The 18,613-nt window shown below is 43.8% G+C and overlaps 1 protein-coding gene across 1 annotated transcript; it reads left to right on the top strand.

Annotated features, from left to right (window-relative positions):
* The first annotated feature begins 13,067 nt into the window (after positions 1-13,067).
* Positions 13,068-15,588, top strand: LOC148926293 (uncharacterized). Its single transcript, XM_089059068.1, has 3 exons — positions 13,068-14,190; positions 15,217-15,469; positions 15,579-15,588. The coding sequence occupies exons 1-3, from the start codon at positions 13,068-13,070 to the stop codon at positions 15,586-15,588; spliced, it is 1,386 nt and encodes a 461-aa protein (XP_088915194.1).
* The last annotated feature ends 3,025 nt before the right edge of the window (positions 15,589-18,613 follow it).

The following is an 18,613-nucleotide window of genomic DNA, read 5'->3' as shown; positions in this document are numbered from 1 at the left end:
CAATTTTTACCTTGCTTTGTTTAGTCTGCTTTTCGTTTTAAGTACTCGTTGGTTTTTAGTTTCGTGACTTTGGTTTCTGACTTTGATCTATTGGATTCAAACCTATCTCTCGTTATTATGGAAGTTTATATTGGTTTTTGTTGGATCTTTTCGAGTTGATGTTGTTTTGTTGCTTTTAGCTTTCGTTATTGTTAATTGTTGGATGTTGGGAGCTGAGATCTGTTGGTTTGTTGTTGGAGGCTGTGGATTTATGTTTGGATCTGTTGAATCGTGGTGGATTTGAGTTGGAGTTTCGTAGATCTGTTGTTTGTTGTTTACATTCTGCATGATTATGGTGTTAGGTTTGGTATACTGAAAAGCATGTTTCGAGCAAGTTTCGCGCGAATAGAATCTTGCTTGTATACGTAAAACTCTACAGTCCACTTTTAACCCGATTCAGTATTATTCGAGCAGTCTCGCACAAATAGAATCACTATTATTATTACATTGTGTTTGCTTGTGCATTTATAAGATGTTTTACAAACATTTAAATACATAAGAAGTAAACAAAGTCTAAGTCTTTTGCTTAGTAGACCGGTTGGTCGTCCACTTTAAGGTAACACGGTCAGATCTATGCTTTGCAAAAGAAAAAGAAGAATTTCACAACCTATATAGGCTTTGGCTACCTATCGTGAAATGTTGCAATGTCAGTCCGCATATTTCTAAGCCTTACTGAAATAAGATGACATTGGTGTGGTATAGCACTGAACGGACTTGTCCTTGGGCTATCTACTGAAAGGCGAGGTCTTGATAAATATTTGTTTCTTAATCAATGTAGGTTAACATTGAGCATACGGTATTGATTATGCATTACTTTGACTTATCAAAGGTGCGGATTTTTCATTACCCAATAATCCTGATATATTGGGTAGTGGTGATTAATATCTAGCGGTGCTAGGATTGCTATTATGTTGAAACGTGCGCGAGGTGAGTCTCGTTTGATAATGTCCTCAAGAGGAGCTCGAACAAGGTTTTATTATTCAGAAAACTGGTCAGTTGGGGTTTTATTACTCTATGAATAATAAATAAATGTTTCTTGCTAAGTCCACTCTTGGAATTAATAAGATATTAATTAATTAAGTCCATAGCAGACATTAATTAATTAATGGACATTTATATCTTAAGCGCGAGAAATAAATAATAAACAAAGTGGAAACCCGGATTACTTGTAATTTCGGATTTGGATGGGGAGAGTTTAATATTACTTCTGTAGTGGCTGCTCGTAATATTCCAATTAAAGCTTGTATTAAATTGTGGGTTCAATTTAATTAGTAAAAAGCTAATTGGGGGAGCCCATATCCAAAACCTTCCATAGATCCCTGTCTGGGCCCAAAAAGAACTTAATATAAATAGGAGAATAAAGGAGAGACAGACATATAATTTAATTTTATTTGAAATTTTCGATCTCCTCTCTCTATAGAAGGAGTCGAAATTTTCAGCTCTCCTCTGTGAGAATTTTGTGTCTTCTTTATTCGAGTCCTAGTATTTTGATAAGATCAGCCCACCCTGATAGCGAGATACAGTTCGGGAACCAGAGAGAAGATCCGTGGTCTAGTATCGAAGATCATCACGTGGAGAAGGCGCGAGCAATCGACGATTCTTTGGAGAATCAATCGGTAACTTTAAACCGTAGAAATCATGTTTAGGATTTACTTTCTATGAGCATGCAATTATCTGTTTAACATGTGAATTGATTAATCGCATAATCGGTCAAATAGATCCGTGTCTGATTTATTTGTTTTGTACAAGCCTTCTGCTGTGCAAGGGGCTCCAAACCCCAACATATGGCTATTTACGTTTTGTGTCTTCATCTGCTAGGTCCAGTAGCGTAGATCTGTTAAGTTTCGGCTTTAATTTCTCGTTTTAAGTCTAGATCTGAAGTTTGCTCTGTTTTCATGGTGTTTAATGCTCTGTTTTATCTGTTGTTCTCGTTTGCTTCCCGAAGAAGATGAAGTTTGTTGGTAGTTAGAATCAGATTTGCTTTTGTCAGTACTTTCTGCATGTCCTTTTGCTTTTCTGCAGTTTTTCCGGACCTTGGTCGTTTAAGGATATTGGTCCCCACTATTTGCCTCTCGTTTGTTTGTCTTATTTAGGAAAGTCTGTCTAGTCCGTTAATTCCCATTGTTTTAAACCTTTCAATATTTCGTTTCTCAAAGTCATGCATGTTTCGTACGTTCTCGTTTCTTAGACCCAATAGGTAGAGTGAAGTAGTTTAAGTCTCTCAGACCCAGTAGTTTAGTACTCGACCCACAAATTGCGTGGCAGCTGCCAACCCCCTTCCCAAAATATCCCAAATGCAGTTTCGTAATACATCCGTTCTCGTGGGATCGATCCTTTACTTCCCTGTTGTAGTATAGTGGGTTGAGGTTTTTGAAGAAGTAGAAGTGCATCCAATAACCCCTGTCTGATAGATTCACGATCTTCTGATCTTTGTGAACTAGTTGAATCCTCTGGACCTGTTGGATTGCGAGATATCACCTTTGTAGTGCATTTACATTTAGCTCTTCACTGCTCATTTAAGGTCCTCGAAGGCTCCGATGAGGTAGGTGATGTCTTCCCTCGTGGTTTGGCGCTCGTCTTGAGCCTCTGTGGCCATTTGGCGAAGCTCGGCAAGTTATTGCCGTTGATGAACGTCTTCAAGATGTTCTCGTTGATGACCTAGCATGTGTTCTGAAGTGATCCATGAAGACATGTAAAACAATATCAACACCAAAGAACACCCATAATCCATCCCCCAACGTGAATTAATACCCCTTGCATAGACGCATCATCATAATCAACAGAATCCAGTCATCTTTACAATCTACTCATGTATTGCAATTCATGGAAGTAATAATAGCCTCACAATGCTATGAACACGATTGCAATGTATAACAACAAAGATCAAAGAGGGATTTCACTATCAAAAACTCACAATTCATCACCCATATCACCAATATAACTGATTAAATCATGAAATAACAACATCAAACTCATCCCCCATGATAAAGCAAACTTTTCAACCGAACAATTCATCAAATAAAGCAAAATATGTGGATGAATTCAAGCAAAAGCTCAGAAATTGAAGTTAGGATTCATACCTTGATTTGGAATTATTTGAACGATGAAAGCTTAAAAATTGAGATGCCATAGATGAATTTGCGTAAGGGTGTGTGGAATTGTTAAAGATTTTGAGTGGGGAACGTGTGCAAGAGAGATTGGAGAGAAAAGATGTAGAAAAGATGCCACTGCCTCTCGCGCATCGACCACTGCAGGTTCTCTCATGACGGAGGTCTCCACCGGGCCGCTGCGGCCCACGCAGCAACTGCTACAGCCTGCCGTAGGGCCCGGCCCTATTCCTGCACATGTGTCAAACTGGCAGCGACCGCTGTGTATTATGCAGCGGTCACCATTAAAATATTTTATTTTATTTTTTTTGAAAACAAAAAATTTACGAAAATTAAAAGAAAATAAAAGAAAATATATTGGGTTGCATCCCAACTAGCACCTTTGTTTTGAATTCGTTGGCTCGACTTTAAGTTACCCAACTAGCTAGGCGGATCAATGACCCTTGTGCTAAAGACTGCGAATTGGACCAATTTTGTGCCCAACTTTCTCCACCATTTGTACTTTCCCTTCGCGGTCTTAATCACGTAGACTTCGGGGTCATCTGGCGACGGAGCCTTTTTTTTCTTCTTCTTCCCCTTCGGTTTTTCCTGCAGTGCAACTTTAGGGGGGTTAGGCTTGCCCTTTTTCGGAGCTGGAGGTACAACATTAGTGACAAAAATAGAAGGGTTGGAACAATCTCCCCTTCTTTTGGTCCTTTAGGCTTTGTAGTGACAGTCATCATTACGACTCTACACTCATACTCCATCTTGGCCCTTTGTGCTTCCTCGTACTTGAACATCCCGTTCTCTATTTGGTAGGTAGACTTGCTAGCATTGTCGCTGAGCATGATTTCCTCCCTACCTACATCAATAAGAGCTTTGATCGTGGCGAGAAAATCTCTCCCGATGATTAGTGGCACACTTTTATCAATACGGGAAAATCAGCGGGAAAGATGAAATCATCTACTTTTACCAATACATCCTCGATCATGCCCACCGCTTTGATTGTGGAGTTATCGGCCAACCTAATCGTGCAGTCTTCCTTCATAAGTGGCCTGATATTGAGCTTCTCGTAGTACTTGAGTGGCATGATGTTGATGCTAGCTCCAAGATCGCAGAGTGTCTTGTCCACTTTTCCTTGGCCAATCGAACACCTGATGATGAACTGGCCGGGATCCCTCTGCTTCACTGCTTTCTCTCGCTGAATTATCTCACTACAATGGAGAGGCAACTTCAGATCGGCCATTGTAGGCTTCTTCTTTCGCATCACGGCAATGATTCAACAAGAGGTATATTAATGTACAATTTGCAAAACATGTTTAGAAAATGCTTATATTACTCTTCAAGCTTTTAAACTTCCTATTTGGCTGAAAAGGGAGTACAATCCCATTGTGACGCACGACAGCATCCTTGGGCGCATGTGCTTCTGCCGGCTCTGTAGCGGCCCGCTGCGAAGCTTGCTGCAGTCGGGTAGACTCCAGTTTGCGCCCCAGAGCTGCTTTATGCCCCTGTTTTCGGCTTCGCGATCCACTTTTTGTTGATGTCCGCTACTCGCGCTGCTGCCTTCTTGTCCTCCTCTAACTTTTGTTGGACTTGATCCATTTGAGTTTTGATTGAGGTGATGGCAGTTGTGAGCGTGGTTATTCCAGCCTCAAGGTTTTTCAACCTTGATTCCACGACTCCGATCTTGGTGCCGGTTGGTCTTTCTGTCTTGCACTAGCAGTTCAAGGATTTTCGTGATCCTTGTCGCATACTTTTCCTCCTTCTTCGCGGGCTCAACCACTCCACCTTTACTCATATTAAATCCTGTGGGGGGCTGCAAGAAATTTTTAGAGTACGAAAGGTTGGGGTGAGGACGGTTCCCATTATAATTATTGTATTTACCATCCCCCTGGTTACGGCGATAATTATTGTTATTAAAGGATCTGTTGGGACCGCCTCCTTGTTGCACGTAGTTGACATCCTCAACGGGAGCGGCTTCAGCATCGGGTTTAGTGACTGCAATAATGGAAGTCGGTGGAACCGGATCTTCTCTCCTCGATGTATCCATTTGATTCACCCTAACCTTTAGCTCCGCCAACTCCTTCCCAAAGGAGCTCTCCTCGTCTACCTCCACTGCAACAACTCTCCGTGTCTGATGCCTCTTCTTTGACCACCCGCGGCTGTTGGTGGCAAAATGGCGCCGTTGCCGGGGATGGACGACGTTCATATCTGTTATTGTGTGTGATATTTTTGGTGTATATATTGTTTATAACTTTTTCTTTTCCTTTTGTTTTCTTTTTCCTAGCCAGTGGAGACCAAGAATACTTCCCCGAGGAATGATACTCGTAACCACTCGTTCTGGCCTGTCGACGGCACTGTCTGGCCTAGGCACGATTAGCGACGAGGAGAAAGAAGATGTAGAGTACCAACTCCCGGAGCTTCCACTCCAACCACTAAGAGCACCAGTGAGAATAGCTGACCAAGCTGAGGATGACCCAAAGCTCGCAACGCTTACTGCGCATGCCGACGGAGATCCCCCACAAGCCATAGTGGTCACCCCAGGCCAAACAGTCTGTGATGTGAAGCCCCATGTCATTGCAATTCTGCCAACCTACAGTGGGAAGAGTTACGAGGGACCCTACGAGTTCCTTAATGAATTCTGCAAGATTTGCAAGGCACAGAGGAGACCAGCAGGGTCAACCGAGGATGATTACCGACTGAAAGGCTCTACCGTTTGTCCTGAAGGGGGAGGCTAACACTTGGTTCATGCGCCTACCAGCCGACTCCTTCAACACATGGGCTGAGAAGAAAGGTGACGAAAATCCTAGTTCTGAGGGTAAGGAAGATGGTGAGGGGGAAACCCCTGTTTTGGATGACGTTGTGGAGGGGGAAATCCCTATTGTAAACAATACGATTGAGGGGGAAACCCCTGTTGTGAAAGATGTTGCTGAGGGGGAAACCCCTATGGAAACTGGGGACGAAACCCCAACGGATTTTAGGGGTGCGACCCCTGAACTCATGGAAGAGGGGGCGACCCCAAGTGGTGTCTGGGGGAGGGACCCCATTTATATTGAGGGGGCAACCCCGATAGTGGAAAACAAGGGGGAAACCCCGGAAAATTTGACGGAAGAAACAGATCTACCTGCGACTGGAGTACCGGAGCCCGCCAAGGGAGGGCTGAACTTGATTGTGGACCTGGTGGATGACCAGGAGGAAGCCGAACCCAAGATAGACGAGAGGGCAGAAAGGAGACGAACCAGGAGGAGTCTACTCGATGAAGTTGATGACTTAGTTCCTGACGCTGCTGAGGCAGAGGACCGTCGTCTGGCCAAGGAGAGGGCGAGAAAAGGAAAGGCGGCGGCGACGGCGACCTCATCTACCTGGTCAAGGAAATCTCCCTCCGTCAAGGAGGTTGAGGAGACCCTTTCCCCAGTGACCGAGGATCCCTCTGCCGAGGAACAAGACGAGCCTACCCCTGAGCCCGACTACGAATCTGAAGAAGTTGAAGAAGAGCCCATTCCAGGACGTCCGGAAGTCTGGCTGACTAAAGAGCTGCTAGAGGAGATGAGGCAGTTCGGCGATCAGAAGAGAACCACGGTGTACAAGGAAAGATGTAGCGCCGGGAAGATGGCTAAGTCTGGGAAGCAGTACAGCCCCAGAGAGCTCAAAATGATTGCATGTGACAAGAACTTCCGCGCTTGTATCTATTCGATCGGATTTGAGTGGTTACTGAAGCACAGCCAGGAGAGGGTGCTGGTGGACCTAGCAAGGGTGTTTTTCTCCACTTTTCGATTGAAAAACACCACTGATCTTGACGCGGACTCCATAACGTTTAGGCTTTTTAATGAAGAGTATGAGATGAGCATCTGGGAATGGTCTTTGCGAATGGGATTGTTCACCCAAGCCGAGGATGATGAGGGGGTATGGAATGAGAGAATGATCGGTATGCCGAAGAATACGCCGGGTTTCAAAGTGCAGACAGCATGGGAACTGATCACCCACTCCAAGGCAGGAATGTTTAAGTCCAGCTACTCCAAAGCCTCTCACATCGAAGACCGAATCCTCCGCTTTGCTCAGACGTTTATCAGCTACAATTTGATGGGAACCGCTAATTCAGCTCTTACAACTACCGACCTTTACTTCACTTGGTGCATGGCAAAGGTCATGAAGGTGCACCTAGATTATTGGTTGGCTCAGGCATGCCACCAAATGGCAAGCAACCCTGCGCGTCATATGTATACCTGCCACCTCCTCGGCGCCTACCTCCAACGGAACATAGAAATGAAGATTGCCAAGACCGCTCCTTTGTTAGTCATGTGCGAACCCCCGGAGGTTTTCAGTGTTGATTATTTTTTCAACAAGGGGTTGCTACAAACTCATGGCACCAAGACCCTCTTCTACTCGTTAGGAGACAAGGTAAAAGCGGAGCCTGGAGAAGCCGAGGAAGCCATGCCTAGTGAAGAGGTTGAAGAGCTACGTAAGGAAGTCCAGGATGTGAGGAAGGAGATGCAGTTGATGAGGAAGGAAATAATGAAGGAACTTGGTGGGATCAGAAAGGAATTGAACGGGAATCGGGAGGAAGTGAAGACCCTGAGGGGCAATATTGCAGATTTGGCGGTGAAGTGCGCCAAACAAAATGAGGGGGTGACGGAAGCGGTGGAGCTTTCAATGAAGATGTTGAAGTGGTTGCAGCAGACACTCCCCTTGACCCAGTCGAAGGTAACTCTTGGGTCCAGCAGTGAGGTCAAGCAGCCCATCCAGAGCAGTCCCTCTGTCAAGCGATCGCAACAATCGCTCAAGCAGTTGATCTCCCCACCCGTTCCCAAGCAAGTTTCAGCCCTAACCAAATCAAAGTCTCTAATGAAGAAGTCAGTACCCGAACAGGAAGAAGAATAGCTGGAGCAGCCAGCAAAGAAGAAAGTGAAGATGAATCGACCCGGAATCCTACCCCAGTCTGGCTCTCGAGGGAGCGAGCCCCAGAAGTGAATCACCCCCCCATGACCAAGTAACTTTTATTTTCTTGCTTTCAGTTATCTGTTTTTGTTTTTGTTGCCTATTTGTGTTTTGTATTTGTCTGTCTTCTCCCACTTAGCCCACTGCGTGGTCTAATTGTGAGAAGTTTGTATTTTCTGTTTGGTTGTCTTTTCTCCCACTTAGCGCAATGCTTGGTCTAAGTGTGAGAAGTTTTTGTTTTTATATAAACTGTTGTTGTTGTTGCGTTGATCTCTCTGTTTCCCCCCTTCACGACAATGGCTTGGGGACAAGCTTGAGTGAAGTTGGGGGGGGAGAGGAGTCAATGCATGTATTTGTCAGCATGATAAGAGTTTTTAGGTCTAAGTTTTGTTGTGTCGCATGAGCCAGTGAATATAATACGGCATGATTCCCTTAGTGAAAGTAATTGAAAATAGGAGGCATTTCAACTTAGAAGCTTTTTCCTTTAATAAGCCAAGTCAATCTGAGTGAAGCGAGAACGATAGAGGATGCCTTTACTTATCTAGTTGTGAAGCCCTACTATAATAGCGAGTTATAAGCCTTAAATAACTTCGAGCTAACACATGTTAAAGGGCCGCCACTGAATGCTTAGGGAGAAGAGTTGTGAAGGAGAAAAAATAGGGGAATTGGGTTATGAAGGTATAAGCTGGACGAAGTCCAGGGTTAGGTGTTATAAGCTGGATGAAGTCCAGAAGAGAGGAGGAAAATGGAGGAATAAGCTGAACAAAGTCCAGAGGAAAAAATAAAGAAAAAAAAAGGGGGAGAAAATAAAAAAAAATATAAAAAGAAGGAGGAATAAGCTGGACGAAGTCCAGGGTGAAGTTGTTTAAACGGCAGGAACAATAATAACCTGACCCAGGAAAAAAGGAGGAACTCTCATAACCCGACGCTTCAGTGGTGTGGCAATGACTTAAGAGAGAATCGATCCTAACATCCCTGGTGAGGAATGAGTGATCGAGTGGATCCAAGAATTGGGAAAGTAAAAGGCTATCTTGACGAACTGACAGATTGGCTAGGTAGAGGAAGGGAAAGGGCCTATTTGGAGGAGTGCAGCCTGTTGGATTGACCTTAATCTTGTGGGGACGGTTGCTTAAAAGTTGAAGCTAGCTCATGCATATGTGTTTATGTGTTTGTATGTTTTTCTTTAAGTGTTTAGTTTCAAATCGTGTCCAGGTCTAGGAGTCTGTCTAGAGTCTAAAGAGTCGGTCAGGGGATAACCTTGCTTGAAATTCGCCTTATTCCTTTTCTTTTCTTATCTTTATACTTGAGAACAAGTATGGTTTAAGTGTGAGCAGTTTGATAAGGCTAATTTCATGCATCGGTTATATAGTGAAAAGCATTACATTTTGCTGGGTCTAACACGGTTTCTAAGCCAGGTGTGTGACAGAATCGCTAGATCAAGGAGATGCTGAAGGAAACCGTCTAGCGAAGGAATGAAGTAGAAATGAGCATAATCTAAGGAAAAAGAAGGCTTGAAGAAGAGAGTCAATAGCTGAGGGCAACAAAATCTATCTATACCTCGCTGGGCCCCACTTCAACCCCTATAAATAGAAGAGCATGCAACACATAAGATATGACTCTTTTCGCTCACTCTTAGCTCACACACAACACACACTTGGGGAATGGGAGTTTTGGGGTAGTTTCGGTTCCAAGGGGTTAATTCTTCAGAAAATTTCAGTCGTGACACCGTCCGCGTGAGGGCGAAGATACAATCTCTTTATTTTCAGCTTGTTTGCACTCTTTCCATTCGAACTTCACTTTTGGAAGTCGATTTGGCTGTTGATGTTACTGATTATCTATGCACTTCTGTTAGTTTTCGTATTATTTGTGATATTTCAAGTTGATTTACGTAGATCCTGCTGTTGAGAGTTTTTATTTCGGCAAATTACATGTTGATCTCTGATTTTTGTTGCTTTGGTGCTTGATTTGGGAATGTGGTTGTAGATCTGCGGGGTTGTTGATTGATCGGAGGCTGTTGGTTAAATCTGAAGTCGTGAAATGTTCTTTTGGCTGGAGTTTGTGTCGGACGCTTGGATCCGGAGTGGATTTAGCGTCTGAGGTTGGATCTGAACAGGGGAAGTCAAGTTATGCATGGGTTTTGAGTTTTCTGTTTGCTTTCTGTTTGCTTCGTCTAGCATCCGTAGATCTGATTAGTTCTTAATTGTTGCTCATTAGAATTGTTTAAATCCAACCTACTCTATTCCGATTTCGCTCATGCTGTTTTCTTCTGAGTTTTGTTTACGCAAATTGGTTGAAGAAAATGATGTCGCTGTTAGTTAGTACCTTAGTTAGTTGTTTTCCCAGCTTTTCGTCCGTACTCTGCTATTTCAGTTATGGTCCCCACCGTCAGTTGTTTCCCAGATCTAGGTAATTAGAGTAGTTTCTTAGATCTAGCAGTTTAAATTCCAAGTTAAGTTTTATTTCCTCAACCCAGAAAAATGCGTGGCAGCAGCCAAACAAAAAAAATTATCCCCAAATCCTTGAGCATGATTATTACGCATCCATCTCTGTGGCATCGATCCCTACTTCCCTGTGCTAGGTTTTAGTAAAGTGGTTGAGGGTTTTTTGAAGGAGTGTTCTGTGTGTCCGACGACCAGGATTTTCCGACGACCAACGAGTTCCTAGACCGTGTGATCTAGCGGATTTGCTGGACCTAGGAAACCTGTTATTTTCTTTCTGTGCACACAGTGACTACCCACACACTAGTGTCGTCTAGAGTGAGCTTCATGTCCTCATACATGGCTTCGCTTTCTCTTGGAATGCTTCCGCTGAATATTTTGAAACTTATTATCTTTGGTTGTTTTGAACCTATTTCTTTGATTTGGAATATTGTGAAAGATTGCGTTTTGTTGGAGTTACAATAAACCCTTGACTTTTGAGTTTAGCCTATGATTCTATTAAATCTTGATTTTCGTGAGTAAGCCATTGACTCTTTGCCTTGGAAGTTCATTAAACACTTGGTCAAATCTCTTTAAATGAAACCCTAGTCTACATTTCTTGTTGCTTTATGTTCGTCTAGTTAACAGTCGCCGTATTTATTATACCCTAGAAATCCGCGCTGTTACAGTTGGTATCAGAGCCTCAGTTCTTTCCGCTCTGGACCCAAGAGTCTAGTTGTAATAAAATTCTGAAATTGTGGGAATTGATTAAGTAATAATCGTCGAAGACTCCACACCACGACTCGTCTCCGCTCAACCATGAAGAATGAGGTAACCCGTATCTTTGAATATTGATTTAAATTATGAAATGTGGGAAGTTGAAGCGAATGGGAGTTGTGGTGCTATTTGGAAATTTGTGTTGGAGTATAAAATGATGATTATGCATGCATGCGAAATTGCTAATTGCAATTATGCAAAACAAATGATGAATGTTGTTATGCAAGTGATTATATGATAAGATCGTTATGAGTTGAATGAATAAAACTCTATGAAATTCTATACGATTTGTGATTGCGTGATTGTTTGATGAACAACACTATGAGTTGAACTTGAGCATGCTATATTTGGTTGAGAATCGTGTTGCGATTGCAAAAATTTGTATGACGATATCGAACTTGGAGGCATAAAAATGCCGAATGCGAGGCGAACGACTTGCGAGAATGAAATCGCGAACTACCGAAACGCGAAAAATATATTTATATATATACGAACCATTAGTCTCGGAAATAAAATTCCGTTTATTCTCGATATAATATTATCTTCACACCTCCATCGTTCGACCCATATATACATATATCCATCGTACTCTCAGCATCATTTGAAACCTCATACACTATTGATATTTTCTTCGATCCTTGTTCTGATGCTGAGATTTCTTTTGTAGATGCTTAACCGGTATTACGCACCGATGCGCGACCGCTACGCGAAGAACAAGGTTTTCCCTGTCGAGACCTACCAAGAGTTTGAGTGGGATGGAAAGTCCTTTCTCCTAACCTACGTCACTGAATTCTACGATCGCTGGATGGATGCATACGCGTATGGAGGAGTTACCCATCACGCGGGGATCTCGAGATTGATCCACAGCCTGCCTACCCCATGGAGTGAATGGACTGCTCATGCTGCGGTACCATTTACGTGGTTTAGTCCGCCCGAGTACAAGCCTCGAGGCGATATGATTGGCTTGATTGGAGTGCTACTCCCAGCCATGGCAGCTGCAAGGGACGGACCACCGCTTAGTCCCCCAGCGCACAAGTATCCGCCGAGTCAGGCCCGTCGATGGAGATATCGTCGTGATAAGGAGCCGCACGTTGACTAAACCAAGGCTTAGGGCTCATGCGTCTAACCCGTTGGACATAAATGGGAACGTGGAGGACATGCGTGCGATAACCCCTCCGCCCTCGGATGTTGGTGGATCAAGCGAGGACGAGGAACCTTACGAGGAAGGACATGATTTGGACATGGGAAATGTCGACGAGGATGAGGACCCCGAAGAGAATATGAACGATATCGACTAGGAGTGATAGTCGTGGAAAACATTGTTTTGCTTCCCCCATAATTTTTGAACATTTTGCTAAAACTTTTACAGTACCTTTCTATTTCTTTTGCTCTTTGAATTCCGTTGATACTAAGACCTCTTTGAGGCAATGTTTTGATTGATATGATATGGGGAGAATTTTTTTACTCACTACCTTATGATGCAATGGTTTTCCATATTATTTTTTTTCCATGCCATTGTGGAAAATTATCTATCACTATGTTATCATGCCATCATATTATCACACCACTATCTTTGAATACCTTATTGCGCCCTATACTTGCCACTTGAATTGCATAAGTGCCTCTTGATTACAATTACCTTGTTGATAAGGACCAATGATTCTTTTGATACCCTATGGCGCAACCGATTTTGTGATGATCATGCTTTGACACTACTTGACCATATACACCAAAACAATTGTCCCATGCGCCTTGTTATCCCACACGACTGTTGTTAGAATTTTGAGAATAATCGGTGTATTGATAAATCAGAATGCCGCCGAGACGCCATAACCGTCAACCGACACCTCCGCCTTCAAGCGAGGAGAGTGTGACGCAGTCAATCCCGACACCGCCGCCTCCCCCACCCCCGGTTAATCGGGAAATAGTGAAGCTGTTCTTGGAGCAGAAACCACCTGCGTTTGATGGACTTGGAGAATCTTGGATCCGCGCGATAGAGCGTATCTTCGCAATCTTGGGATGCAATGATAGGGAACGAATGAGTTGCGTTACTCACCAACTAACCGAGGCAGCCGACTTTTGGTGGGATACTAGAACGAAGACCCTGACGCGAGACCAAGTAGAAGCAATGACGTGGGAAGATTTCAAGACTGAATTGTACAATAAGTATGTGCCGAAGAGCTACCGGAAAGCAAAGGCATCTGAGTTCCACAATCTGACTCAAGGACGCATGACTGTGACCGAGTACGATCGCGCGCTCAACAGCATGACCCGATACGCCCCTAATCAAGTCGACACTAACGAGAATCTGTCGGACAAGTTTCGTGAGGGACTAAGGTCCGAGATAAAGATGTCATTGGCCAGTCAAGGGAGACTCACCTGCGCTAAAGCTTTGGCACTCGCGTTGGATATTGAGGCAGCAATGCCTAGAGAGAGAGCGAAGGAGAACTCTACACCGTCCTTAACCCCATCACATCACTCTCGGGAAAAGAGGAAGTGGGAGGATGCTAGGAATTCCTACGACGGAAAACGACACCAGTCAAATCAGCATCGACCCCAGCACGGAGGAGGGCAACATACGTCTAGCCAAAGAGGATACTATCGACCCAGGGCACCGCAGTGCAATGTGTGCTCTAAGTACCATTTCGGAGAATGCCGATATCAGAACGTCGTCAAGTACTACACCTGTGGAGGAAACGGCCACTACTCTAGGGAGTGTGCAAATAACAAGGTAGGATCGGGATCAAGGCAGAACGATCAAGGATCCCGTCAGCAATCGAGGGCACCGCAAAATGAATCAAGAGGAAATCGCGACCCACAGTTACGGCAGCAACTACCTCATCGCCCAAGACTTCCTCCACAAGCTAGAGCGTTCGCGCTGGAACAAAAGAAGCCAAAGAAAGTGCAAGATGATCGTGAGAAAGGAAACTTGACAGGTATGGGTGAAATTCTCGATACCCCCCCCGTTGTTGTGTTATTTGACACGGGCGCATCGCATTCATTTATATCTGAACATAGAATGATGGTGTCCTCACCAGTAGGAGGAATGATAGAAATATCTAGAACATGCTCGAACATAGAAATTGTTATGGGAGAACTTAAGTTAGTCGCTCACGACTTGCAAATTATGGCGATGAGAGATACCGACGTAATCCTAGGAATGGACTGGTTGGCCGCGAATTTCGCGACGATTCGTTGTAATGAGAGGTAAATATCTCTACAAGCTCCGAGAAGGGAACCCATCATGTATCATGGAATCTCGAGGAACCGGCGAACCGCGATAATCTCTGCACTGCAAGCTACCGCGATGATGAGAAAGGGGCAACCTGCCTATCTCGTCTGTCTTCACGGTGATGAGAATGATGAAAGAAGAGTGGAAGACGTCGCTGTTGTGCGGGAATTTCCAGACGATTTTCCCGAAGTGCTACCTGGACTGCCGCCAGATCGACAATTGGAGTTCACAATCGATCTCGAGCCGGGAGCCGCACCCGTATCTAAGGCACCGTATCGAATGGCGCCTAAGGAATTGGAGGAACTCAAGATACAACTCCAAGAGCTCATGGACCTAAGTTTTGTTAGGCCTAGTGTTTCGCCGTGGGGCTCACCAGTACTATTAGTAAAGAAGAAGGATGGATCGATGAGAATGTGCATCGACTATAGGGAGCTAAACAAGTTGACTCTTAAGAACAAGTATCCACTGCCGAGGATAGATGACTTGTTCGATCAGCTTTGAGGAGCCGGAGTCTTTTCAAAGATGGACTTGAGGTCCGGATATCATCAACTAAGAGTTTGAAGGGAGGACATACCAAAGACTGCCTTTCGCACAAGATATGGACACTACGAGTTTGTGGTTATGTCGTTCGGATTAACGAATGCCCCAATGGTATTCATGGATTTGATGAATCGAATATTCCACCCGTACTTAGATAAATTTGTCCTAGTATTTATCGATAACGTTTTAGTCTACTCGAAGAACGAGAAGGAGCACGAGGAGCATCTACGAATCACTTTAGAGACTTTGAGAAACGAGAAGTTATACGCCAAATTCAGCAAGTGTGAATTTTGGCTGAAAGAAGTAAACTTTCTTGGACACATTGTATCGGCGGAGAGAATCAGAGTAGACCCCGCCAAAGTTGAAGCCGTGCAACAATGGAAGTCACCATCAACCCCAAACGAGATTCAGAGTTTCCTAGGCTTGGCAGGATACTACCGAAGGTTTATAGAAGGGTTCTCCAAGATAGCGAGACCAATGACCCAACAACTTAAGAAAGGAGTCAAGGTGAATTGAACCCCGGAGTGTGAAGCAAACTTTCAACTTTTGAAGGAGAAATTGACTACAGCGCCGGTGTTAGCCGTGCCCGAGTCTGGAGTGAACTACGTAGTCTACACCGATGCTTCGAAGGTTGGACTAGGATGCGTGTTGATGCAAAACAACAAGGTGATCGCCTACGCGTCACGACAGTTGAGACCACACGAGTTGAATTACCCAACACACGATTTGGAGTTAGTAGCAGTGGTACATGCCCTAAAGATTTGGAGGCATCATCTCTACGGAGTTCGATGTGAAATCTTTACGGACCACAAGAGCTCGAACTTGTGAAGGACTACGATTGTGGTATCAATTACCACCCCGACAAAGCAAATGTGGTGGCAGACGCTTTGAGCCGAAAGGATCATTCGCAACTAGCTTTCCTGACGGAGGAGGAAAGTTTGATAAGAGCACCTGAAATGGTGAAAGGACGAATCGCCACCTTAGTGGTAGAGCCAGATATGAAAACGAGAATCGTTGCAGTGCAACGAATGGATGCGAAACTCGAAGAGATTCGAGTGAAGTGAGAACGGGCAAATCGGGATGTTTTAGTGAAGAGTCCGATAATGCTCTCATCTTTAAAGGAAGACTATGCGTGCCCGACAACGAGGAACTCAAGAACGAGATCATGAGTAAAGCTCATGAGACTCCAGACACTGCTCACCCTGGAAGCACGAAGATGTACCAAGACTTGAAGAAGTCATTTTGGTGGAATGGCATGAAAAAGGATATCGCGACGTTTTTGGAAGCGTTGCTTAGCCTACCAACAGGTGAAGGCTTTACACCAACGACCATATGGAAAATTACAACCGTTGGAAATACCCGAGTGGAAGTGGGACCACATCACCATGGATTTCGTGACGGCCTTGCCAAAGACTCTCAAAGGAAACACCGCCATTTGGGTGATTGTAGATCGACTCACCAAATGTGCGCATTTCATACCGATTCCGATAACTCATGGATCGGACAGACTAGCTCGAAACTACATAAGAGAAATTGTGTGATTGCATGGAGTCCCAGTGACGATTATGTCTGATCATGACCCGAAGTTCACATCAAAATTTTGGATTAGTCTACAACGCGAGCTTGGAACACGATTGAACTTTAGCACAACATTTCACCCGCAGTCCGATGGACAATCCGAGAGGACGATACAAACTCTCGAGGATATGCTAAGAGCCGTGGTGCTCGACCGAGGCAGAAGTTGGGAGACCGCACTACCGTTGATCGAATTCGCTTACAACAACAGTTTCCAAGCAACGATTAACATGGCGCCGTGTGAAGCCTTATATGGAAGAAGGTGTAGATCACCGCTCTACTGGGATGAAGTTGGCGAACAAAAGGTACTTGGACCCGACGCAGTCGAGGAGATGATTGAAATTGTTCGTCAAATCCGTGTGAGAATAAAGGAAGCCCAAGACAGACAAAAGTCTTACGCTGACGTCCGACGGACCGACTTACAATTTTAAGTCAGTGATAAAGTTTTTCTCAAGGTGTCCCCGTCGAAAGGGATAACGCGTTTTGGTGTCAAAGGAAAGTTGAAACCGCGTTTTATCGGTCCTTATGAAATTTTCAAAGGAGTAGGACCCGTAGCCTATCGATTAGCGCTACCGCCAAATCTTGGGAACGTACACAACGTTTTCCATGTGTCACAGTTGCGGAAGTACGTGTTCGACCCGAAACACGTGATTCACTATGAGGAAGTTGCTTTGAATCCGGATTTGACTTACGAGGAGCGACTTCAGATGATCTTGGACCGTAAAGTTCAAATGTTGAGGAACAAATCTATTGCTAGTGTAAAAGTACTTTGGAGAAACCACGAATACGAGGAAGCAACGTAGGAGCTCGGGGATAAGATGATGGAACTGTACCCGGATCTTTTTCCATGAAGGTACCAAATTTCGGGACGAAATTTCTTTTAAGAGTGGTAGGATGTAACATCCCGCATTTTCGAACCCTAATTTTTGTGACTTGGAAATTTTTTCAATAAATGCTTTTAATGCTATGACATATGTAAATTAAATGATGAGTGATTTATTGCAATGTTCTTGTGACCTAATTGCGATATGGAGTTGAGTTTGAGTTGAATAGTCAAACTTGTTGAATATGTGACGTGGCTATTGAATAGTCAACATGGTGGAAAATATGACGTGGTCGTGGAATGGTCAAAGTCGTTGGAAAATGTGAAGTGGAGGTGGAAATTCGAATATGTGAATAATTTGATGCGGGGAGAAATAATAATTGTGGCGAATTATTTTCCTAAGGGTTGAGTGAGAATTTAATAGGAGCATTATATAATTATGTGGAATTTTCGACCCCTCCTATTTATTGGAAAGAAATCCTATTTTTCTTGGATTTAATTATTGCTTGGGATAATTATCCGAATTAAATCCAAAGTCCGAATAAATTCTTCATCTTTTGGAGAAGATTTGAAGCTGAAATTCAAGATTTTGTTGAAGAATCAAGATCCTACATGTTTCCTACCGATTATTCTATTGAAAAGGTATTTTTATTTTTGATCTTCTCTTCTTCTACCGATCAATCGGTGTTCTTGAGTCCACATGCATTTAGAACGAGTGAAGGGGAAATTAATCGGTGAATTTGGATGCATGTGTATGTGTGTGTGTGCACGCCTCGGTAGGCGTGTACGTGTGTTGTGTGTGTGTGCGTGTGTTGTGTGTGGGAAACACTCATGCGTGACACGATTTGATGTTAAATCTGGAATTGTTGTGTGAATAAAAACGATATGATAATCGTACTTTGTATTTGATTGGTGACATTGAAAATAATCGATGGGAAAAGAGAAACGTGAGAACATGCATGATTTTGATCCATGATTGAGACTTATTTGAAATATATGAACTAAAGGTGATAGTTCGCGTTCCCGGTGTGATAACAAGAAGAAGTGCGTTTTTGAACTCGAAGGAAATCAAGGTGGGCTTTATTCTAAACTCTCTCTTATGTTGCAAATATATGAAAGTGGAGCAATAAGGGTGGATTAAACTGTTATGCCATGCCTATGAATTATTTTGGATATTGTGTGTGCTTGG

Source organism: Salvia hispanica, chromosome 5 (genome assembly GCF_029641045.1).
Source record: "Salvia hispanica isolate PSC_SH4W2 chromosome 5, Shi_PSC_v1, whole genome shotgun sequence".
Classification (NCBI taxonomy): domain Eukaryota; kingdom Viridiplantae; phylum Streptophyta; class Magnoliopsida; order Lamiales; family Lamiaceae; genus Salvia; species Salvia hispanica.
Note: the sequence above shows the minus strand (reverse complement) of the source record. Positions and strands in the feature narration are given on the sequence as shown.